Source organism: Arvicanthis niloticus, chromosome 16, assembly GCF_011762505.2.
Source record: "Arvicanthis niloticus isolate mArvNil1 chromosome 16, mArvNil1.pat.X, whole genome shotgun sequence".
NCBI classification, from domain to species: domain Eukaryota; kingdom Metazoa; phylum Chordata; class Mammalia; order Rodentia; family Muridae; genus Arvicanthis; species Arvicanthis niloticus.
Window position 1 is genome coordinate 67707685 of NC_047673.1, and position 25578 is coordinate 67733262.

The 25578-nt window shown below is 43.8% G+C and overlaps 1 protein-coding gene and 1 pseudogene across 6 annotated transcripts in view; both read left to right on the plus strand.

Moving 5' to 3' along the window:
- The window catches only part of Spmip3 (sperm microtubule inner protein 3), a 43630-nt gene extending 19169 nt beyond the window's left edge, over positions 1–24461 (plus strand). For 3 of the 6 annotated variants that reach the window (XM_076914575.1, XM_034520568.2, XM_076914574.1), the window contains 5 exons: positions 10788–10856; positions 19526–19621; positions 21628–21800; positions 24058–24177; positions 24314–24461. In XM_076914575.1, the coding sequence (XP_076770690.1) occupies positions 10801–10856; positions 19526–19621; positions 21628–21800; positions 24058–24170 (438 nt within the window). In that variant the 5' untranslated portion in view covers positions 10788–10800 and the 3' untranslated portion in view covers positions 24171–24177; positions 24314–24461. Of the gene's footprint in view, positions 1–1106; positions 1150–2234; positions 2435–3924; positions 4170–10787; positions 10857–19525; positions 19622–21627; positions 21801–24057; positions 24178–24313 lie in introns of those variants that run through there. The other 3 variants (XM_076914576.1, XM_076914578.1, XM_076914577.1) reach the window with 3 other exon arrangements.
- Positions 14039–15782, plus strand: LOC117721776 (proteasome subunit alpha type-1-like; annotated as a pseudogene).
- Positions 24462–25578: the final 1117 nt, after the last annotated feature.

Consider the following 25578-nt stretch of genomic DNA (forward strand, 5'->3'; position numbering starts at 1 on the left):
CCCTGCATTCTCCATCTCCCAGAAGGGCAGGCAGAGCTGCTGAGGCATCATCCTGGGTACTGGCCAGCCTAGAACCATTCCTTTTTAGTTATGACATGTTTCCAAGGGAGCTCCAGGCCTCTGCATTCCACCCTGTCTTTGGTGCTGGCCTCCCATGGTCAGTTCACCAGGCACAACTGGGCCAAACCAATGCCCAGCTCCCTCTACCCAGCAGCAGGACGAGCAGCAGGAGTTGCAGCCACAGTGGCCTTATGTAAGTGGCTGACCAGCTGGTGTGCCTAAGCCTTGCCCTATCCAGCAAATACCTGTTTCTGAGGATGCTCAGGGGGCCACACATCTTCCTGAGACATCTCCTGAGCTACAGCAGCAAAGGATAGAGATTAGTCATTCTCCACAGAGCTCTGTTCTTCCATCTTTCCTTACAATCTCGCAAGTCCACATTTTAAGAGCACCTTCCCATAAGACTTGCCTCCTCCCCACCCCTTAGTTGTTGTTGTTCTGAAGCTATTACAAGCCCTGCAGACTCCCTTCCCACTGCCTTGTCACCTCTCAGAGTCTCCATGGGTCTCTCAGACTCCTCAGCAGATTCGGGCAACCACCACCATCTTTGTGTACTTCATCCCTGTTTGAAGATTTTTTTTTCTATGATTTTATTTAAACTATTTTCTATGGCTTTGGCATGAAATTCTTTTCCTTCTTTAAAATCATAGTCATAGATTTTTCCATTATGTCTTCTCAAAGGTCTTCAAGCTCCACTTACACATTCTAAAAAATTATTTATCTTGACAAAATGATCCAATTCCTTTTGCTTTTCTTCAAGCAAGGGGGTGGGTGGGGAGCCCTGGATTGGGCCTCCATCATGAAAAGATGAATTGGGCAATATGGCAAAATATTAAAGACTGGAGAAAGCAGGTCCAGGGTACATTAAGTACCTACCTACATTTCATTATCTTTTCAACTTTTCTGTGAGTTTGACATTTTCTACATAAAATATGTGGATATTGTGTTCAAGATACTACTGTGCCAACAGATAGATTTCTGCCATTAAGTCGAGTGGGGCCTCCAGTCTGTGTGAATTCTGAGGCTTCTGTCTTATGTGATTGTAGGCCACTGACCCGACTCGGCTGGTCAAGATGGCGCCGGCTTCTGGTACGATATATCGGTAAACAAGTGCACTGCGCATGCGATCACCCCCTCCCGAGCGGGGTATGCTAATGAGGCACTATAATCCTGACCAATCACCCCTTTCAGAGCGGGGGATGCTAATGGGGTATGCTAATGAGGTATGCTAATGAGGCACTGCAATTCTGACCAATCATGCATCTCCGTGCGCTTCCCCCCCCCCCCGCCCAGGGCTGAGGGTATATAAGCAGCTCGCCCTAGGCATTCGAGGTCTCCTCCTAAAAACTAAAAGAGTGCTTCTGCAATAAAGGCTGTTGAGAAGGATCCGGTTGTTTGCGGCTTCCTTGCTGGTCGAGTGGGGTGTGACATGTGATTATAGCAAACATTTCCAAGCAGACACAGGCAGTGCCAATCAGTCTTAGTGCCCAAGCCCTTGGTGGCTTTATGGTCCTGTTTATAAGTGAAGTGCAAGGCTACAAATTGAGCTTGTGGTTTTGTTGTTGTTTCTGGTTGTTCAAAGGAATGCATGAAGTACATGACTTACCACTGAGGTTACCCTACCCCCAACCCACATCCCCACCCCATCCCAAGCCTTGGCCTTTGACTCCGCACCCCCAGATTTCTTCATGCCTCACTGGTCAGGGCTTGATCAACACAGACAGGTTCTTCTTAAACACCATGTATTATTTGTCTGATAAAGAGAAGTTTAAAACCTGAGACAAAGACTATGATGAAAGTTTGTATTTGAATATAGGATTTCAGAACAGTAGAAATTAGAGAAGCATGCTGAATCACCAGGAAGGAACTTCTCCTCATCTCTTCAGCCTCCCCAAAGGCTTTCTCCCAGTGTAGCACTCTTTCCTCACCACTACCCCGTCCCCCCAGTTGCTTTTGGGTGTTTATCACAGTGATAGGAGACAAACCAAGACACTGGCTTAGTAGAGAGAAGACAGACCACTTGACTACAGAACAATCTCTAAGTGAAGATTGTTTTTAAAAACCCAGTGATTCCTAAGCAAAACAGACAGGGAGGGAGACTTGTAGGGAGGAGGCGAGATTCCTGGGGGAGGGAGACATAGGAGGGTAAATGTGGTCATGGCTTCACTAGGACTGTAAGCAAGAGAAGGGAAAGGAAGAGAGAGAGAGAGTTAAGGATGGAGGTTTCCTCACAAACCTCTTCACAATGACAAGTCCTGACTGTGGGTCACCTGCCACAAACCTTTTACTTTAGTGTTCTTTGGCCCAGGAAAGCTATGGATTAGCAAGATCAACCCACACCCTCAGCAGATGTGGAGACAATCCAGTATTGAAGGTAGGATATGGGGTGCACCATGTTCTCCTGCATGGGTTCCCTACCAAGGTGAATAGAAGCTCCTCCATTTTGTAAGTCACCTTTACATGAGGCAAGTAGAGAAGTAAGGAGGCCTGAGGAGTGTCAGCAAACTGCCATGGCTGCCTGCCTGTCTGGCTGGCTGGCTGGCTGGCTGGCTGGCTGGCTGCATTTTCCAAGTTGGTGAATAAAAGGGATGTTTGCAGATGGCAGGTAAAGGATCCTCAGCACAGTTGCTCCATCCTGGAAGGAATTCTGATTAACTAGGCACCAAGACGCTACACACTGCCCCAATAGTAGCCATAATTTAATTAATGATTAATTAGATATGCATACAAGTCTCTCTGGGTTGAAGATTATATTACTTTAATGTTCTTTGTTTTTCTATATTACCTGAATTCTGAGAACACATGTTATTTTTAAGACAATCCACTCCCTGTTTATTTGGGGGGAAAGAGGGGCACGCAGCTCATGTGTGGAAGCCAGAGGACAATTTACAGGAGTCAGTTCTCATTTTAAATTAACATGGGTCCCAGGGATAGAATTCTGGTCTTCAGGCTTGGTGGCAAGTGCCTTTGCCCACTGAGCCATCCTGTCAGCTTAAGGAAATGTTTAGAGGTTCTATGCAAACAGACAAACAAACAAAAATCTCTCTAATCACCACAGAAGGAATGAGAGATGAATAAAGAGAAGCTGTCCTCCAGCAGAGGATTGGAGAGGAGTTATTTAATGGTTCTACCTCCAAACTTGAAAATCTGAAGAAGAAAAGTCATCATTGTCATGATGGCTAATCTTCACTGCCAACTTCAGTCTCCTAGGAGACACACCCTGGGCATGTTGAGGGGCTGTTTCTAGAAGGGCTTAATGGAAATGGGAGAGCCACCCTGGTTGTAAGTGACATCATTCTACAGGGTGGGGCCCAGGCTGAAAAGAAAACTCAGCCTTGGCCCAGGTTTCCCCTACATGCCATCAGGAGCTTCAGAGAAATAGTTCACTTCCCACCTGCAAAGTTTGATTGATCACTGCCCTGTTTCCAGGCCAGCCTCTTGTAGACAGTGTCAGTGTTTGTTTGGGGCTTAGTTTTGCTATAGCTGGGTGTGAACTACCATTCTGCAGCCATTCTCTTCTCTGACCATGACTTGCTTTTCTGTATAATTGTGTTACAGTGATGGTCTGTGGCTTGGTTTGAATTATATTCCTGAACAATTAAAAACCTCCTTCAATGGCGTTAGTAGCAGGCGGCTTCTGTAGACTAGTGTTATTTTAGACCAGGCAGTGCTGGGTTCCTTTGTCCCTGTGCCAACCCTACTTTTTTAGTTCCAACTTGCAAAGGGCATATACAGCACCAGATCCTTAGCCTTATGTTACCCTTGAAACATAAGTTTAAAAGCAAGTTTAGTGATCCGATAGTCTGGGTCACTTACCCGTGTGGTTTCCCCTTGACACCGATTTCTGCCCTTACGTTTTACACGCAGCTACGCTTTCTGTTAGAGACGTTCAAAACATGCTTTCTCTAAGCCTGAAAGGCGTTGCTCAGTAAAACTTTCCACCCCACCATGCATCATAATCCCCTTTGAGTGATGTAAGGGGTCAGGCCTCACAGCTCACATGTGCTTTCACAGCATGCCCCACAGAAAGGAGACTCAAATACTTGCCACCCTCGCCCTCAGAGAACTTCTTAGAAGAAGGAGGCCCCTGCCCACTGCTGCCCAAGCCGGTAATGCAGCGATGCTCTTACTTCCTGGGCCTCTCTTCACTCTGTGGCTGCTTTACTAAATGAGAGGGTTGCTTTTGCTTTTTGTTTGATGGTTTGTTTGCTTGCTTGCTTGCTTGCTTGCTTGCTTGCTTGCTTGCTTGCTTGCTTGCTTGCTTGGTGGTTTGGATGGTTGATTGGTAGGTTGGTTAATTGGTTTGGTTTGGTTTTTCAAAAAAGGGTTTTTCTGTGTTATATTGGGTATCCTAAAACTCACTCCATAGACAAGGCTGGCCATAAACTCGGATATCTGCTTCCCAAGTGCTGGGATTAAAGGCATGAGCCAACACCACCTGGCACATTTTGAATAGGTGCTCACAACTTACAACTTTACAGTTGAAATTCTTTGCAAAGCCAGGACTTCTACCTCCCCACTCACCTCAGGTGTTATGTATGTGTGTATATCTGTATGCGGGTATATGCACATGAGACCAGAAGAGGCTAACAAATCCCCTGGAGCTGGAGGTTCAGTAAGTTTTAATTCAAGGGAATTGAACCTCCATCCACCAAAAAACAGCAAGTTCCTGAAACCATTAAGCTATCTCTGTGCCCCTAAAATTTATCTTAGAATGTGAACAGTGCTCTACATGGGATGTTTTGAATGTTTTTTTGTCAGTATTTTAAAGAAGTTTGGTATACCCAGCTGCAAAGCAACCCCTCAGCCACGGGGCTGAGGAGGTCTAGCACCCCTATGCTGTCTCTGTGCTGTCACGTGACTATGTTATCCTGAATATCCTGAGCGCAGACACAACTCTCCTAGGGAGAGAGGGCTTTACACAATATATCTGGAAAGTCAACAGGTACTATCTATAGCTGTCTACCAGTTGACAAACCCACTCCCTAATTACTAAGGTTTGAGTGTAGTCAGTCACCAAAGGGTTCAGGTATTAGAAGGTGTGTGTGGGGGGGGAGGAAAGGCCTGTGGAGTTGTGAGGAGGTCACAAGCATAAGAGGCCACCTCCTGGGACTAAGGTAGTTCTCATGAGCTTCCTTAAGTTAAGGTTGTCTGGAAATCCCTCCTGCCAAGTGCCCTGTCTCACTGTGGCCTAGAGTCTCCACTATGAGCCCCTCATCAGACTCCAGCTAACGTTGGTGCTGCACCCCTGAACAGCTACAAATGTTAGACACATCAACTCATTCTCTTTCTATCATCACCTCAGCCAAGAACACCTAATGCACTGACTATCCTTTGAGATTTCTAAGTCTTCGTAGATAAACACCAGTAAAGGTTTTAGGACCCTGACCCTAAATATTCTGCTTCTGGCTCTTCTCTAAACTAATTGATCACTTGTCATTTGTTCATTTCTTATTGACATTTTAGCTAAACCTACCCAGTAGTTGTCACTAATTCTACACTGTGCTAAGCAGCCAACATCTGGTTTGATGATACTGTTTTCTTAGGCAGGATCTTGCTGCATTGTAATCCTGCATCCAAGTGCTCGCATTCATACCACATGCCCAGACAGCAATATTATTTTTTAACTTTTTGATGTGTGATAGAAGTCAATGCTGGTTTTTAAAATCACTTTTAAAACAAGCCTTGGGAAAACCTGCCTCCATTGGGAAAAGCTTCTCAGGTGCCTGACATTAGAGAACATGTCCAGGCTTTCTGAAGCAACCTCATTTTTAGGAGGGTAGGGGGGTGTATAAAGCAGGGATAGAGTCACAGGGCTGGGGCCAGACATGAGTCCTATTTTAAATGGGGTGATGACAATAGCATGCAGCCTAGTGGTAAAATATGAACTTTAGCATGCATGAGACCTGGATCCAGTTTTTAGAACTAAATAAATAAATAAGATGATGGGTGGATCTCACCAGGAAAACCCCAAGGAACACTAAGTATTAAGATTAACTGTTAAGCCAGGCAGTGGTGGCACATGCCTTTAATCCCAGCACCTGGGAGGCAGAGGCAGGTGAATTTCTGAGTTCGAGGCCAGCCTGGTCTACAGAGTGAGTTCCAGGACAGCCAGGGCTACACAGAGAAACCTTGTCTCAAAAAAACAAAACAAAAAAAGATTAACTGTTAATATATCATAACTATTAATATATTAATATCATATATTAATAAATATTAAATATTAAGATTAAGAATTAAGATAACTGTGACAATGCAGAAATTGTCTCACAACATTTTCAAAGAAAAACCAAAGGTTATCCTAGAGAACAAACAATGCCACTTTAGCTGTGTAACTATATACTTACATGCATCTATGGACACAACAATAGATAAATCACGGATGCCTTTACTATTATAGCATTATTTTCCTGAGTATATTATGTTTTCTGTTTAAAAAGTGTTTTATGATGTCTGAGTCATCTATCCATTACTATAAAAAATATCTGAGATAATCAACTTATAAGAATTGTATTTTGGCTCACTGTGGTGGATGAATGAGAATGGCCTCCATAGGCTCAAAGTGTTTAAATAGTTGGTGCCCAGTTGGTAGAATTGTTTAGGAAGGATTAGGAGGCGTGGTCTTGCTGGAGTTGATGTGGCCTCTTTGAAGGAGGTATGTCAGAAGAGATGGGTTTTGAGATGTCAACAGCCCACATCAGGTCTAGTGCTCTCTCTCTCTCTCTCTCTCTCTCTCTCTCTTTCTCTCCCTGCAACTTGAGAACCATGTGAGATTCGAGCTATGGCTCCAGCCTCATGCCAGCCTGCCTGCTGCCATGCTTCCTGCCATAACTGGTCATAGACTAACCTTTTGAAACTGTAAGCAAGTCCCCAATTAAATGATTTTTAAAAAAAAACAAGACTTGCATTGGTCATGATGTCTCCTCACTGCATAGGATAGTAACGCTCACAATTGCAAAGGTCTTACTCTATATAACAGGTTGCCTCATTGCCTGGGGCCTCTGGTGGTGTCAGAATAACAGCACAGAGCTGTGTGCTCTGGGCCTAGAAAGATGGTTCAATGGGTAAGAGGAGTTGCTGCTTCTTGCATAAGACCTAAGTTCAGTCCCCAGCACCCACCTGTAATTCCAGCTCTAAGTAATCTGTCACCTTCTTCTGGCCTCTACAGACACCCAAATATATGAGGCGCGCGCACACACACACACACACACACAAATAAAATATATATATATGTATTGGTTTTTCGAGACAGGGTTTCTCTGTGTAGCCCTGGCTGTCCTGGAACTCACTCTGTAGACCAGGCTGGCCTCGAACTCAGAAATCCGCCTGCCTCTGCCTCCCAAGTGCTGGGATTAAAGGTGTGTGCCACCACCGCCCGGCATAAAAATATATTTTAAAAAGAGATAAAGGAGAAAAAATGAAAATGTAGCTACAATTTCAAGATTCCCAGGCCTCTGGGGACTTGAAGACTTTAATGTGTTCCTCCAAAAATGATGATTTGAGGGGCCTGGTCCAAGAGAGGCAACCATGGCAGGGTTGCTCCCTGTGATGCTCATGCACAGCTGCTCGGCACTGAACATTAGTTCTTCAGGAGAAGAGGGCAATGAGTTAGAGCGAAGGCCTTAAATGCCGGCTTCCCCTTCCGTGTCACGTGCAGTGAGTAAAAACCTCAACACTCAGGTATCGGGTTTGATTTCTCAAGAGCTCAGTTGCGTTTACCTAAATTTTCTTTCATTCATTCTTTCACCAAAAAAAAAAAAAAAAACAAAACAAAACCAAGACAAAACAAAAACACAGTGGTACTAAAGACAAAGATGCATATGGAAAAGACACTGTCTCACCTGTGTTTGTCATGGCCATGTTCACAGTAGCCCAGACACCCCTTCAGTTCAGGTTCCCAGCAGCAGGGGTGTAGATGAAGAAGTGTGGCATATGAACACAATGCAGCCATAAAGAAGCTCTGAATCATACAACACACAGCCAAATGCCTGGCGTGGTAGGAAGTGAGCTAAGCTAGACACAGGAGGATAAGAACAAACATCCTCTCTTAAAGGAAGTAAAGTTGACCTGAAAGTAGAGTAGCGACTGAGGCCAGGGGAGGGGTGGGTGCCGAGGGGTGGGGTTAGAATAGACAGCACACAGTGTATGTGGGTATGCGTGGGTGCCGAGGGGTGGGGTTAGAATAAATGGCACACAGTGTATGTGGGTATGCATGGGTGTCAAGGGGTGGGGATTAGAATAGACACACAGTGTATGTGGGTATGCATGGGTGTCGAGGGGTGGGGGTTAGAATAGACACACAGTGTATGTGGGTATGCGTGGGTGCCGAGGGGTGGGGTTAGAATAGACGGCACACAGTGTATGTGGGTATGCATGAGCCTCATTAATGTGCACATTAGCAAACATCAGTTTAATTTTTTAAATAGGTCTCTTGGGGAGACCTACGCAATAAACAGGCTGCTTGGGATCTAACCGCTCTAGTTATCACAATGTATTGCTATTGGGAAATTCCAAACTTGATTTTTGAAAAGATGAAATTTTGAGATGGATTTTGAGAAGGAGAGTAGAGCAGCCAGGGATCCCTAGGGTGAGTTAAAGTTGACTATAAAAGGAGGAGGGACAGCCTCGGCCTCACATACATTTTTCCCCCAACCCTTTCTCCCTCCTGGTTACTTCTTTTTCCTCCTGGCTCCTTCAGAATAGTCCTGGTTTCTTTTTGGCTGTTGGTGCCCTGAGTGGTTTGGGTGTAACTCAGTAATTAAGATGGATGGCCCTTGAGTCTGAGGATTCCAGCCCTGGCTCCCTTGTAACTTGCACAAGTTACTTAACTTGTTGTTGTTGTTGTTGTTGTTGTTGTTCGAGACAGGGTTTCTCTGTGTAGCCCTGGCTGTCCTGGAACTCACTCTGTAGACCAGGCTGGCCTCGAACTCAGAAATCCGCCTGCCTCTGCCTCCCAAGTGCTGGGATTAAAGGCCGGCGCCACCACCGCCCAGCTACTTAACTTCTTGTAAGTCAAATAGTCGCAGCGATTTGCAGACTTGCCACAAGAATGCTGTTAGTTAGAGTGTGCTTCCTGGTACATGTCGCAGGCTCACAAGCTCATGTGTCTCCTTTCTCAAGAGTGCCTTAAGTCACAGAGCATGCCCCCACACTTTATTGCCTCCCTGAACCCTACAAAGAGGTATTGTAATCAATACATACGTCTCAGAAATAACTCGCACAGACCACAAGAGTCTCCATCTAGGTTTCTCTGGCTGCCTGGGGTTGCCTTGTTCATGCAAATTAGAGACTCAGCTGTCTTTATGTAGAGACAACCTGCCCACAGTGTGGACAATCTACACAAAGGTACTCTAGAAATAGTAGGCCTTTCTCCACCCAGTCACTTTCCCTCCCCATTATGGACTTGCTCACACGAATGTTTAAATGTACTGGTTTTTTATGACAAGCCATATTCTCCAATAAATATTCAGAGATAAGTTATAAAACATAAGGCAAGAAACAACACGGTTTAAGGTGAGTATGAAAATAGAAAAAGGCTCAATATTGAGAAGGGAGAGCTTTAAAAAGAACACAGTCTGCTGAGGTTTGGTCTGTCGCTATGTGTTGTAATGCTAAATTCTGCACTCAAAGATTGAGGCCTATGAGTGACTTTTATGTTTGCAAACTTTTGTTCTGGAAACCTTGTTCCCAATTTAAAATTATTGGTTAAATAAATTATTATTGGTTAAATAAAATTAGCTACAGCCAATTACCAGAGGGATAAGAGATAGGTATGTTTGGAGTGACCTGATTGGAGGAGAGAAAGGAGAGAAGAAGGAGGAGAAACAGCCATTGGTTAGGAGTCAAGAAATCATGCCCCTGAGGACTGGCCAATTGGAGTTAAGAGCAGCCCAGATGAAACATAATAAGTAAAAACTTGGGGTTATTGCCGGGCGGTGGTGGCATACACCTTTAATCCCAGCACTTGGGAGGCAGAGGCAGGCGGATTTCTGAGTTTGAGGCCAGCCTGGTCTACAGAGTGAGTTCCAGGACAGCCAGGGCTACACAAAGAAACCCTGTCTCAAAAAAAACACCAAAAAACAAAAAACAAAACAAAACAAACAAACAAAAAAGAAGAAAAAAACCTTGGGGTTATTAATAGAAAAATAAATTCTAACAGCATAGAGGGTAGATATCTGACCAACTCTTGTGCCGTTTAAAGCTTATTGTAAATAATAAGAATTTTGTGTCTTTTATCCAGGAACTGAATGATCAAATGGTAGAAACCCCAGATTGGGATTAAACATTTCAACAACAAAGTCAGGTTTAGGTGGGCCAGAGGAAGTTTGTAAGACAATAATACAAAATTCAGGAAGCTGTTTTCAAGAATGGCCTAGTTTGCTTCTCTGGTGATGTGGTAAGACACTGACCAAAAGCAGCTTGGGGAGGTGGGGGTTTATTTAGCTTACAGGTTACAGTCCCTCATGAAAGAAAGCCAAAACCGGAACTCAAGGCAGGAATCTAGATGAAGGAAATGAAGCAGAAGCCATGGAGAAGCCTTGCTTACTGGCTTGCTCCGAAAGGCTGAGCTGAGATTCAGCTGCCTTTCACATACAGGCCAGGTCTACCTGCCTAGCAAGGGCTTTGTTTTGCCTTTGAGACAGTCCAGACCTGAACTAGAGCAATAGCTAATGCCTGGGAATGTATGTAATCTGGCAATGTGAACTTTCACTCCACAACTTTTTCAGATGCCCATTGATCATGACGACCATTCGACTACGAGAATTTGTAGAGCGTCGCCCATCGATTCCACCTAGGTAAGGCTCTCTTGGATACAGAAACCATCAGACTGAGGAAGGCAGGTGCCCAGGGGACTAGAATCACTTACCCTGCTGCCCAGGCACTAAGGGGCAACTGCTGCCGGGGGCAGGGGATGGGTGTCAAGTGAGTCCTTGAGTTTAGAGAAAGTTGTGGGGTTTGTAGGGTTTTTCAAAAAGATGTAAACAATATGCATGTGTGTGCATCTGTGTGCATGCGTGAGGGCATGTGTGTGTGTGTGCATGCCACATGCTTGCAAGTGCTCCTGCAGGCCAGGAGAAGACATTAGGTACTGGAGCTAGAGATACAGGTGGCTGTAAGCTGTCTGATATGGATGCTAAGAACTGTACCAGGATCCTTTGGAAGAGCATCTAGGGGTCTTAACCACTGAACCAATCTTCAGTACCAGTTTATTGAAAGTTGTGAGATAAGATACCTTCTCTGAAGAATCCAAGCAACCAGGAAACTCCAAATGCCCAAAATATGAGACAGAGGTTTATTTTTGTTTTTTGTTTTGTTTTTTGTTTTTTTTTCCTCATGGAACGGCCTTTATCAGGAAGAATGGGGAACTCAAGCCCAATCTTTGAACCAGAACTGTTTGTTCTTGGGGTAAATAAAATCACCACATTTCTCTGCAAATATGAAAGCTGACCACATAGAGAGAATGAAGGACGCTCTCACTCTCCGAGGCCATACATCACATGGGGTAATAAGCCCTATAGGTAGACTTTATTGTGCTGGGTTTATTTTGCTGGGAGAAAGCAGGTACCATCCATAAGGCCTAAGCTCTCTCTCCCATCAGCCCCTGCTATGAGATCTGCAGAGACTTAGAAATTAAGAAGTTTGGGGCAGCAAGTGTCACATGCTGGGGGCCAGCTTCTGTTTAAAAAACTTTTAGCATTATTTTTTTAAGTTATTATAAAAATAAATGGCTTCTAGATTTAGAGTCAAGAAAGATACAAGAAAGGGGATGTGGAATCTTCCTCCATAGTTAAGGAAAGCCACCCTAGGACAGGCTTGTAGCAGAGGAGTCCCGGCATAGAGGCCTGGAGAGGCCATTGCTTTAAGCTCTGTGAGCCTGGATTACACTGGAGACCCAAAGCTGTTGGCCATGCCAAAGCAATGGAATTCCTGTCAAGGAGGGCTACACGCCAGAAGTAGAACAAGTGCAAGAGAGCGAAGTGTGTTGCAGTCAACAAAACTGGAGGGAGTGGGATGTATGAAGAGTCATTGGACATCAGCGATAACAGAATTTGGGGTGTGCAATGTTGTTTTGGTCCAGTAGTTCCTTAATATGCCCCATTCCTTCCCATTTGGGATGTTATTGTATATTCTGTGCCATTGTAGAAGTATGTGATCTGGTTGGTCTATGTTGGTTGACTTTATAGGGAATTACAGTTCAGAGATTGCATGAGTCTCAGAAGAGACTTTGAACTTTGAGGTTTGTTGGTTTTGGGTTTGTTTTTTTTTTGTTGTTTTTGTTTTTGTTTTTTGTTTTTTGTTTTTTTTTTGTTTTTTTCTTTTTTTGCCTTTTTGAGACAGGGTTTTTCTGTGTGGCCCTGGCTGTCCTAGAACTCACTCTGTAGACCAGGCTGGCCTCAAGCTCAGAAATCCGCCTGCCTCTGCCTCCCAAGTGCTGGGATTAAAGGCATGCGCCATCACTGCCCGGCTGGACTTTGAATTTTTAAACAGTGCGGAGACTGTGATAGACTATGGGGCCTTTTGAAGCTGGACTAAATGCACTTTGACTTACTACGGGGCTATAAGCCTGTGGGTGCCAGGGAGTGAAATGTGATGGTTTGATTAAGAATGGCTCCATGGGCTCAGATGTTTGAATGTTTGGGCCCTAGTCTCTCTCTGCCTACAGCCTACGGATTATCCTAATAAAGCCGTCAGCTACTGCTCCAACACCACGCCTATCTGCTTCCCACCATGATGACCATGGACGAACCTTCTCAAGTAGCAAGCAAGTCTCCAATTAAACACTCTCTTTTATAAGAGTTGCCTTGGTCATGGTCTCTTCACAGCAGCATACCAGTGACTAAGACAAATATCAACCATAACAGTCTCTGAAACATCCAGACACCACTGCAGGGTCAGCTCATTCTACCTAGAAAGACAGAAACATCTAGCAAAGAAGACACCTTTCAGTCTCCAGCTACAAATGCCTCATTACTCTTTTTTTTTTTTTTTTTTTTTTTTTTTTTTTTTTTGGTTTTTCGAGACAGGGTTTCTCTGTGTAGCCCTGGCTGCCTCATTACTCTTGTTCCATCACTGAAGAAAATAGTAGCTATTGTTCCATTTTACTGATGAACAAATGGAACCTCTCCTCCCATTTCTCGAGGAAATACCATGGGTCAGTACATCTTGGGTGGTAAGAGGGTACACTGGCATCTCCAGTCCTGCCTTTAATCTCATTTTCTATATTTGTTCATATCCTTAGCTGAGATACTTAGCCCCAAGCTTCACTGCTGTCATTATGACATTGTCTAGATATGGCTGTTCGTACCATGAGATGAACTTTGAGTGGGAGTATCCCCACACCTGAACCCTGCAGATACATCTGAGCTTCCCCACAGTTCTGATAGAACCAAAACCATCTTTCTCTGTCTCTTTGGTATAGTAAGTCTGCTTGCTGTCTGACTACAAGTAGGAGAATCACATGGTCCAAACAGAAGTGTTGAACTTCTCTGGAAAATAAAAATCCTACATATACCATAAGTGGCTCTTAATAAGACATAGAATTTAGGAACTGACTCTGGTATTTACTAGCTGCATAGTATCCAGAATGTCCACTTAGCCTCTCTGAGCTTCTTTTTACTGTTATAAAACAGTTATAAAAATAGGGAGTTCATGTTTACTTTGCTAGGTGCCTGATAATTAAATGGGATCCTATCGTTAAGGCTGGAGGCCCGGCACAGATGGCTCAGAAGGACACATGATGGTATCCCTCTGGCAGTAGTATGGTATAGACAGAAACTCATTCCTGAACTTACCCACGTAGACTGAAGATTCTCTGTATCTAAGTCCAGATCTTGTTCTGGTTACAGCTGTCCTCCCAGGAGACATCTAGTCTCATGTAGGTTGAACCCATCCTTCCCAAGCTGTCAGGGACACACAGATAACAACATACAGTGTAAGCAGACACAGAAAATGTACAACGTAAGCAGACACAGCAGGCTTACCCGCTTATCTTAGGAGGGCTTTCTGTGACTGATTCAGCAATCAGTAGCCTGTAAACATGGCGGATACAAGGGGCATTCTGATTCATTCATCCTTTCCCTCCCGCCAAACCTCCAGGGGTACTGGAGTACTTACAGTTTGCCCCTGGCCAAGCCAGATGTATTTCTCCCTAAGGTGAATTTTTGTCTGAAAATGGCTGAATTAGAAGCTTTCTGGTGTTCCAGGTTAGGGTGACACGTGAGAACTTGGAAAACTCACACTAAAGAATCAGAGGGAGGACCGTAGTTGGGGCCATGTTCCTGTGTCCGCTGCTGTGTCTGCTGCTATGTCTGGTTGTCGCTGCATCAGAGCTATGTTTCAAAACCAGTATGACAACCATGTCACTGTTTGGAGCCCTTAGGGCAGGATTCATCAAACTGAACATACAATGGAAGCTGTTAAGCAAGGTTCAGCAACAGTTGGTCTAAAGTCAAAAAACTCACGAGGTGTTGGTTGCACTGAAGAAGGCACAGTCTGAGCTTGCCACCCACCAGAAGAAAATTCTCCATGTTGACAACCATATTGATATCTCAATTGTGGGTCTAACTGTTGATGCCAGACTGTTGTGTAACTTTATGCACCAGGAGTGTTTGGATTCCAGATTTGTATTTGACAGACCATTTCCTGTGTCTCGCCTTGTGTCTCTAATTGGAAGCAAGATCCAGATGCCAACACAACGATATGGCCACAGACCATGCTGGGCTGCTCATTGCTGGTTATGATGATATGGGCCCTCACATTTTCCAAACCTGTCCCTTTGCTAACCATTTTGACTGCAGAGCTATGTCTATGGGAGCTCGTTCTCAATCAGCTTGTACTTACCTAGAGAGACATATGTCTGAATTTATGGAGTGCAGTTTGGATGAACTGGTTAAACATGGTCTGTGTGCCTTAAGAGAAACACCCCCTGCAGAGCAGGACCTGACCACAAGTGTTGCAACCCACTCCGCTCTACCTGGCTTGAGACAAAAGACTTAACAATGTCTGAATAGTTACTATGTTGCAGCCTGCTCTGCTCTGCCAGGCTTGGCCTTTCAAGTGCTGGGATTAAAGGCTTACGCCACAACTGCCCAGCTTCAAACTGCCACTCAGGTCCTCGGGTCAGGGTCTAGAGAGAGAGAGAGTGGGGATAAGGGGAAGAGACGCAAGGAATGGAGACAAGACAGAGGTTCTGATCAAGTCTCTTTTATTGAAGGGAAATCTGGGGTATTTATACACTTTTGCCATGCCCCTTGTAGGCGCGTGGATATGATGTAAGCCTTGGAGGCATGGCTAGCATGTGGATAGCTGCTTTCTAGCCGCTTTCTGCTAAAAGTCGACTCCCAACACACAAGAATGTTTCCATTGGAATTGCTGGTAAAGACTTGGAACTTACAATCGATGAGGATGAGGATGAGGATGAGGATGAGGATGAGGATGAGGATGAGGATGTGGATGAGGATGAGGATGAGGATGAGGATGTGTCTCCATTCCTGGATGGTCCTGAGGAAAGGCCATAGAGAAAAGCACAGCTTTCACAGGCTGCTGCTGAACCTGCAGAAAAAGCTGATGAACCAATGGAACATTAAGTGATAAAGGTTACCACAACATGAGGGTGCAAGGAACATACACTGGTGACAATAATCTGTATTTTAAACTAACAGCTGCAGCGATTTTGTTTTAGAAATCAGTCCAGATGTGAGTTTTCTCTAAGAAACTTCACAGAAACCATATAGTGGGGTGCATTTTCTTTGAAAGGGTCTACATAATCATTTCCTAGAAAGTATAAGTATCTATACCAATGTTGTTTTTGTTTTTTATTTTTGTTTTTTTTGTTGTTGTTGTTTTTCGAGACAGGGTTTCTCTGTGTAGCCCTGGCTGTCCTGGAACTCACTCTGTAGACCAGGCTGGCCTCGAACTCAGAAATCTGCCTGCCTCTGCCTCCCAAGTGCTGGGATTAAAGGCGTGCACCACCACTGCCCAGCTATACCAATGTTTTTATATGATGAAAATAAGTGTCTTTGCAGTTTTAAAGACAACTGTGAAATAAAATTGTTTCACACACACACATACACACAAAAAAGACTCAGAGGGAGATGGGCATGCAAGGTGGAGAACATCTCAAACCCAAGCATTCAAGAGGATGAGGCAGGAGGATTGTGAGTTTTGGGGTCAGTAGGGACAATCCAGAAAGACCCTATCTCAAAATTAAAAAAAGGGGGGGGGGGGGCTGGGACTCAATGATAGAACTCCTGCTTAGCACGTGTAAGTCCCTGGTTCAACAGGCAGCTCTGACAAGGTGGGAAAGGGGTGGGTGGCTAAGTGAGAGGAACATGCAAAAGGAAGAGAGAAAATTTAGAAGCAATGTGAGATATCTCTTTCTCCCCACATATCTCCTCATTTCTCCACTCAGCCTGCCCCTCTGCTCCCCCCCACCCCCCACGCCCCACAAGCTGCTCGTTCTTCTCACCTCTTGCTACTTCCGCTTGGCCAGCCTGGGTGGAAGGACTGCGGCGGGTCATACTAGTGGAGGCCAGTGAAGGATGGCTCCATTCTCAAGGCAATGGCTAGGGCAGGATGAACTTCTTCAGAGCCTCGGCAGGCTTTGTTGTACAGATGATGCCAGAGAAGATCAAATAGCCTGCTGCAGACAGCACTGCAGCCATGAGGACCATGTCCCAGATGCCCGTGATTCCTCATGAACCTTGACTCTCGGGGTTCCTTCTATCTCAGAGCTCAGAACTAGAGCCTTGTCTAAGCGGCACCCCCACTTCCCATGTATGCAGCAATATCGTTCCTTCTCTATTTTGGGGCTAACTTCTCTCTCCTCTTACGACTTAATCCCTGATATAACTCAGGGCTCACTCCTATATCTTAGCTACTAGGCAGGCCCAGACAGTCCATGGTTACTCAGACACTTAGAGCTCTCCAAGACCTGTTTGCACAGGCAGAACCTGCCCACTTGCTTTGATTTACACTAGACAGCTCCTGCAATCCTTCAGAGCTTGAACGGTCCCAAAGGCCAGTATGCTGAAGGCTTGGTCTCCCTGCCACGGGTGCTTTGGAGGGGTGGTGGAACTTTTAGAAGAACGCACTCCTGCTGTGATGTTCTGTGTGGCGGAAGCAACAGGACGATTAATTAGTCACAGATTGAAATCATAAGACAAAATAACCTTTATTTATTTTGGTATTTTTTTAAGATTTCACTAATATTGTATATATGAGTACACTGTAGCTGCCTCAGACACACCAGAAGAAGGCATCAGATCCCATTACAGATGGTTGTGAGCCCCGATGTGGTTTTTGGGAATTGAACTTAGGACCTCTGGAAGAGCAGTGTTAACCACTCTTAACCACTTAAGCACTCTTAACCACTGAGTGATCACTCCAGCTTGGTATCATTTTTGTGATCATGGCATCTCCCCCGCCAGGTAAGTATTTGGTATCATTTTTAATGCTATCTTTTCCTTTCCTTTCTTTTTTGTTTGCCAGTTGCAAATCTTTATTATTATTATTTTATTTATTTAATTTCAAATGTCCCCCTTCTTGAACCCTACTCCCCAAACCCTCCACCTCATTACCCTTCCCCTTTGTCTCTAAGAGGTTGCTCCTCCACCTACCCACCCACTCCCACCTCATCCCTCCAGCATCCCCCCTTCTCTGGGGCATCAGCTGAAGGGGACTGTAACCTTATAGGAGAACAACAGCATCAACTAACCAGACTCCTCAGAGCTCCCAGGGACTAAACCACCAACAAAGGAGCACACATGGGCCCGTTCCTGTCTCCTGGCACATACGTAGCACAGGATAAGTGGGATGCACTTGGTCCTTTATTGTTTTTAAGATGATATATTTGACAGGTGTTACAGTAACAAAAAAGCTAACACATCCACACATACTCTACTCTGAACTCAGCTGTGATTTAGTCTTGGCTTATGTGTGACTTCCCTCCTGTAGAGACTCTTCCCCATACTCTTAGCCTGGGCAAATCCTAGTCACTCAGCCCTCCTTAGTGTCTCAGCAGCTCGGCCTCTAATCTCTGTCAGTCAGGTTCCTTTTGTATGTTAGTCTTACAGCTTTTGTGTAAGGGTTTTTGGATCTCACTCTCCATCCTATCCTCCTGTCTCAATATTACCAATGACTGGGGCTGGAGAGATGACTCAGCCCCAATGTGTCTGGTGTATCTGAAGACAGCTACAGTATTCTCATATACATAAAATAAATAAATCTTTAAAAAAGTAAGAAGAATGCTTTAAAGATATATATATATATATATATATATATATATATATATATATATATATATGTTATATATATATATATATATAACCAATGCCCTACTTTCCCTAAGCACCATCTCCATAAGCTCCACCAACTTCCAACAGTGCCATTATGGAGCTGAGGCTTCCACATACTTCTGCATTTTCGTTGCAGAAACCCCCCTCAAGCTCACATCCCGACACACTTGTTCCCATGCAGGTGGCTCATGTTATGCTTCAAAACAAGAACCTAAATGGTGGCACATACTGGTAATCCCAGCACTGAGGCAGGAAGATGGTTACAAGTTCAGGGCTAGACAAGGGTATACGGAGAGACAGATCTGTCTGTCCTCACAACAACACGGCTCTCCTAGATGAGACTAGAATCCCTCTCTCTGACTTACTACAACATACCTTGACATTACGGTCCTATGTAATCAATTATTACAGCTAAGTAAAAAAACTTACTGTGGAATCTTATAGACATTTCAAAGGTTGAATAATAAGAAATTCTCATTTTTGTATTACTATGTTTCAGCAATTATCAATATGTTTCACTGACTCTAGGGATTTATTTCATTCCATGTGTATGTTTCTGAGTGTGTGTGTGTGTGTGTGTGTGTGTGTGTGTGTGTGTGTACCGGGTGTATGCAGGTATCCTCAGGGTCCAGAAAAGAGCATCAGATCCCTCAGAATTGGAGTTATGGAAGGTTGTGAGCTGTCATATGTGGGTTCTGGGCACTGATCTGGGTCCTCTGCAAGAGGAGCCAGTGCTCTAAACTGTTCTGAACCGTCTCTCCTTGTCATTGGTTTTACAGACTGTCTCCCCATCTCCTTCTGTTCCTTCCTCCTCTCTTCCCACTCTCTGTCCCACCCTCCTTCCCTCTCCTCCTTTTTTTCTTTTCCCTACTCTTTTGACCTAATACATAACATGCTAAGTATTTCCCTATGAATCCTGGAAGTAAATGACATTCTGTTACATGTTTTAGAGGTTATTGGGGAAGGGAAACCAGCCAATACCACAAACTCAGGTCTGGTGGAAAGATACTTATTATGAATAACAACCAACATGGCTGGAAAATTCCACTGGCTTCAGTCACTTGGAACAGGGCACAAAGTCCAGATAAATTATCTATCACACAGCAGCTGGTATGCCTCTGGAAAGAACAGACTGTAGTGACTGCTTCTTTCTTGCCTACCTCCTCTAGGCTATATATCGCTCACCAAGGAAGGGACCTCAAAGGCTATTACCCTGGACAACTGGCAAGACTCCATTTTGATTACAGTGTGAGGAAGGCTCCAAGGTGAGACACAGCCCTAAGTCTTAATTTCTAAGAATATCATCAAAGTTAAAATGATAAGTAAAGGAAAGTGGGCTGCAATATTTTTAAAGATTAATTTTTTTAAAATTATGTATGTGTATGTATGTGGTATGTACACCTGAGTGCAGGTACCCATGGAGGTCAGAGGTGAGCTGCCCCATGGGGGTGCTGGGAATTGAACTCAGGTTCTCAGTAGGACCTGAGCCATTTCTCCAGTCCCTAGCTGCACAATCTTAATAACAACAACAATAATACTGTTAATCACAAGTGTTACCTGATAGATAGAATCGGGGGAATATACCAAACTAATTAAAATGCTGGGGCTTCTTGATTTTGGTTTTGTGGGACTTTGAGTATTGAGATTGAACCCAAAGCCCCATGTATGCTAAGCATAAACTCCACCCAGGAGCTATGTCGCCAGTATTGACAATAATGGGCTTTGTTTGTATTTTTCAAAAGTAGTAATGTTATTAGTACTTTTTCCTTCTTTTATTATTCTTTTGTCTATTTCACAGATTTTCTCAAAGGAGATCATATTACTTCCACAATCAGCAATAAATACAGGATTTTTATTAAACCACCTATGAAATTCAAGAAACATTATGTAGTTTAGAATTCCAGACTGGCAAAACAACTTAAACGTGCTAGCATTTGATTTCGTTCTCAGTAGAGTTATAAGTCTGGTCTATGTGGTTCCTTCTGATCTATATGTGGCTTTTACAAAAAGAAAAGCAAAAAATAATAAGCAGTAACAAAAAAGTGTTATTTTGAGGAACTTATAAAATGTTTGATTTGGGGCAATTTTCACATTCTCTGAGTATCACACTCCCAAATAAAAGAATTGATGGGGACTGGAGAGATGGCTCAGTGGTTAAGAGCACTGATTGCTCATCCCGAGGTCCTGAGTTCAGATTCCCAGCAACTACCTGGTGGCTCACAACCATCTGTAATGGGATCTGATGCTCTCTTCTGGTGTGTCTGAAGACAGTGACTCATATAAATAAATAAATGTACTCATATAAATAAATACATAATTTAAAAAATAAAATTCAGATTTATTTATGAAAAAAATAATTGATGTACCATCCTAAGGCAGATGAAGCACTTGGCATGATTATCATCATTAGAATTCAACATCTATATATTACAATTTCTCTTCTCTTAGTCGATTGCCATCTAGCCAACCTACAGTTACCCCCTCAGGGGTGGGGCTGGCACACCATCTCTATTTAGAGCACCGTAGAGTCTACACTTAGATTATGAAGCTGGAAACAGCTTTGAGCTCATCCTGATCCAGTTAGAAATACAGCACAAAGGAACGGTATGTTGTTAGTTCTCAATTTTAGTCATTGTGGGCCTGCCTGCTTAGGCCACAGTGCACATGTGGAACTCAAACCCAGGGATCAAATTCAGGTCACCAGCTTTTGCCTAGTGAGCCATCTCGATGGGTCAAGTGACATGTCTTGACTAAGGTCACAGAATTACTGTAAATGTTAGTCTTAAAATATAATCCATAGTTTCCAAGTCCAAGTTCAGGGCTTTTGGTACTGAATCTAGTATTTGCTTAGAGTAACTTGTGTTTTGAAATTTGGGGGATAAGGTCCTATTATATTACCCTGGCTGGTCTCAAAATTCAAGCTGAGCTCAGGTAACCTGCCACAGCCTTTGGAGTCACCGAGAACTACAGGTATGTGCCATCATACATGACTTAATCAGCTATTTAGAGCTGAGTCCTCTACTAGAAAGCAAACAAGAGAGGAAATGACAAGTGCCCATATATGTGTATAGTTTGTTTAGTGCCTTGTTGGAAAACATTTTTTTTTTCAAAAAAATATTGAATATATCCAATCTCATTTCAAGATGGAAAAAGAATCTAGGCCATGGGGTTAGTCTAACTAAAATAATGCGTTGACTCCTAGATTGCAGCTCATGAAAAAATGGACCAGTTCTCCAAAGGTGCTCAGTCCACTATTTTTGTTTCAATATAGACCCCTCATAGACTTGGCAATTCCACTCCAGAGCAGAATACCGTATCAGCCTCAATTAGATCAGCAAACGCTCGTTCGATACATTTGTTTTAGAAGATTGTCAAGGCCTACAGACTTGTGGCATAATGAAACAACTTACCAAAGAGACTACTCCCTGCCATTTTATGAGCTTGGTACGTACTATCCCCTAGCTGAGCTCAGCCTTGCCAGTGGGCCATGATCAGCATGTCATAGGGGCTTACTGCCTAAAGGGGCATGACTGGGGCCAGTCAGACTGGGGGCAGAGATACATGTGTGCAGATCTGGGAGTGGAAAGAAGTCAAAGCCCAGGCCTTTTTCCTTTCTTTCTAGCTCCTTGCATCTGAGACCAAAAGGGTGAAGCCACTGTAGCCACTGATGCTTTCAACTTTGGCTCATCGAGTGAATTGCTGAGTTTCTAAATGAGTGATCCCCCACATTTGCCGGGGGGGGGGGGAGGGTGGTCTCCCATTTTGCCAGGCACATATTTAGTTCCTATACAATTCTCTGGGCTGAGTGCTGTTGTTTTAAACAGGGAAAGCCACGTTTCCAAGATGTCTCATGAACTAACCCTAAATCACACACCAGGAGGAAAGAGGCAGAATTCACACCCATATTGCTTTCCAGCGTGGCTTGACTCAAAGCTAGACTGCCCGACACAGCCTGCACTGCTGATTGCTTCATAATTTTCCTTTAAAAGAGTTCCTGTCTTTTTGCTAAAACAGAAAACTGATGATACAAGTGTAACCAGCTAATCTAGAGGCTGAAGTTTGCAGACTGGAAGTTCAAAGCTGACCTGGGCTACAAAATGAGTTTAAGAGTGGTAGAGTTGGGAAAGATTTCCCTTCTGTCTCTTGTCCCCAGAGAAGGCAGCTGCAGTCTGGAGGGATGCTATAGTCAGGAGGGAAGAGATATCCAGGCTGATAGCCAGAAAAAAAAATTCTAAAAGAGCTCTGTTCACTCTTCAGACAGCCTTCTCTGATAGCTGCTAGAAAACATTCTAAAAGAGCTGTGTCAGTTTTCTAAGTAATTCTTGGGATTTTAGGTCAGAAATCCTGTTAGAAAAAATTCTAAAAGAGCTGTGTTCACTCTCTCTGAATTTTCCAACGAAAATCAGAAATCCTATTAGAAAAATATTTTTGAAAAGCTGTGTTTGCTCTCTAGAGATCTCCAGACCACTCAGCTCTTGCTAGAGAAAAATTCTAAAAGATGTTTCTCTGCTGGCTCATCTCATACAGACCAAAAGCAGTTTCTTATTTACCTCTCAATTCAGTTATTTATTCCAGGTTCCCTCTTGACCATCCCCCAAATTAGCATTCCATGACCTTAGCCCCTTAACTCTTAGGAAAAGGACAGCAAGCACTCCCCCCCACACACACACACACCCCACCCCTGTTTCTAACATTGCAAAAGAATTCAGAGGTCTGCTTGTCTTTGTAGAGTTAACTGGGTAGGACCTTCCTTGTCCGGAGATTCCCATTCTGACCACACCTGGACCTAAATTAGCTCTGTCCCAGGCTGACCCTGAGCTCAGGAATGTGCCTGCATTAGTAAGCATAAAGAACAATAACAACATCTTAGCTGGGTGGGTCTTGTCCTGCAAGCCCCACTCCCTAAATCTCCTTGTCTCCTCCCTTAGTGTCTAGTCATATTCCCTCGATTACTGAAGTATTTTTCATTCCTCATATTGTGACATGCTTGTTTCTATAGTGTGTTTAAAGCACCTAATAGCAGAGAAAAGTTTTGTTATAATGCCATCATTAAAATGCTCTAGCCTTTGCCTCATTGGGAAAGACTGTCCTGTTCAACCCATGCCTTCCTTGGACCCTTCCTGTTACCCACAAGACTTGCTAGGGATTGTGGAGAGTTATGATTGGGATGGTGGCTCTAACGGGCATGAATTTAGAGATGGCAACAACTACAGACACAAAGTTGGCACAGACTGTCCTCCAGAAAATATAGGAAAGGAGACCAGGAGTCTAGGGTTAGGACATCAAAATAAAAATAAAATGGTTCTTACTACATTTTAATATAATCTAATAATATCTATTAATTGTAAACTAAAAAAAGAACTTTGATTCAATCCCCCTCTTCTATATTTAACAATTTTTTAAATTGCATTCTTATTTGTTACTCGTGTGCTCAGCCACGTACGTGAGCAAGCAGAGGTCATAGGTGAACTGGTGATGACTGGTTCTCTCCTCCACTACCTGGGGCCAGAGGATTGAACCCAATTTGTTAGACTTGACTATAACTGCCCTTTCCCATTGACCATCCCCCTGGCACCCATATTTTAATTATATCCCTTTAAGTGTTTTAAAATACTTTTATTGTACACTGTTTCTTAAAAGATGGTGTGTTAAAATTTCAGAGTAGCCCTAAAACAAATCACTAATTAGTTTTAAATTCCAGGTTGGGATCGGAAATTAGGCACAATTTCATCGAATCCTAGACCAGTTAATTCAGTACCAGAAGTCTACTGTTGTGGTGGCGAGAGAAGTGGCTTTGCAAGAAGCACTTTTTAAAACTAAAGTAAGCATGGAATTCCAAGAAAACAACTTTGGGCATTTTTTTTTAGTGACTAAATTACCAGTAACAACACTGCCTCTAATGTATATACAGATGGATCTAACCCTAAATGAATTTTGTATTGAAAATTTTTTTTCAGGGCAAACTGTTTGGGAAATCAAGATCCAACCTTGAGAACATGTCATTTGTTGAAGGGGATAGCTGTGCTGTGCAGTACAATGCTTGCCTGCAACACTACCACATAAACGGGAAAATAAAAACGATGTCAATGTCGTAATTTGTCATAAGCTGTTAGCATCTTGTTGCTGGTGCTGACCAACCTAACCTTCTCAGTAAGTGTTCATCCATGGGCTCAGAGATTATACAGTAACTTCCTGCACTTATGATTATGCCATTATTACATATACACACAGAGAGGGGGGGGGGAAGAGGGCAAGAAGGGAGAGAAGAGAGAGGAAGAGAGCCAGAGAACTGCTCAAGGAAGAAGACTGGGAGACAGCTCTGTAGTGGGATGTAGGACTAGTGAAGAGTGGGGTTGATGGACACCTGTTTACAGAAGAGTTAACTGTAGCTGCTAAGGCCTGTTTGTAGCTTCTTGGAACATGCCCCCACCTGGTTCTGATTGGTAAATAAAGATGCAGATAGCCAATAGCTGGGGAGGACAGACAGGTGGGATTTTAGGATTCCTGGGTTTGGGATGGGAGGAGGAAGAAAGAGGAGGGAGATCCGTCATGCCCGGCAGAATGTGGAGGAGAGGGAAAATGCCACGCCTGAGAAGAGTGGAGGACAGAGAGGTATCACCTTCATGTGAAGGAGCCGGGAATGCATGGCCTAGGGCTGCCCAGCTGGGTTCAGAGCAGCCAAGACAGAGTAATAACCCAGGATTAACTACGTGGAGGTTAGGCAGCAGCCCAGCTATCGTGCTGATTGAAATACAGCACAATAAGTCCTATGAAATACAAAGGCTGTGTGTGTGTCTTTCATTTGGGAACCTAGACCACTGGAGTGGGTAGAGAACCTGCTGCCGAGATTCATTAATTAATAATTTATACTACAGTTAAAAACATCCTTCTCAAAGCTACCAAGTTACCATGTCAACTAGGCATCACCAAGAGATTTGAAAACCAACACAAGAAAGACTAAGGCTGCCCTGTGATATACTATCTATCTGCAAGCACCCCTGAAGGCTGTGAGGTTCTAGCCCCAGCCCAAAGTTCTGAGAACTTGCATGGAGAGTACTGGTGTTTTAAGCCCTGGTCCAAGTCTGAAGGCCTGGTTCAGTCCAAATGAGTTTCCTGCATTTAATTAAATACTTAGTCCCTAATTGGTGGCCCTGTTTGGGTAGGTTTAAAAGATGTGGCCATACTGGAAGAAATCTGGACTGGATTTGAGATTTCAAAAGCC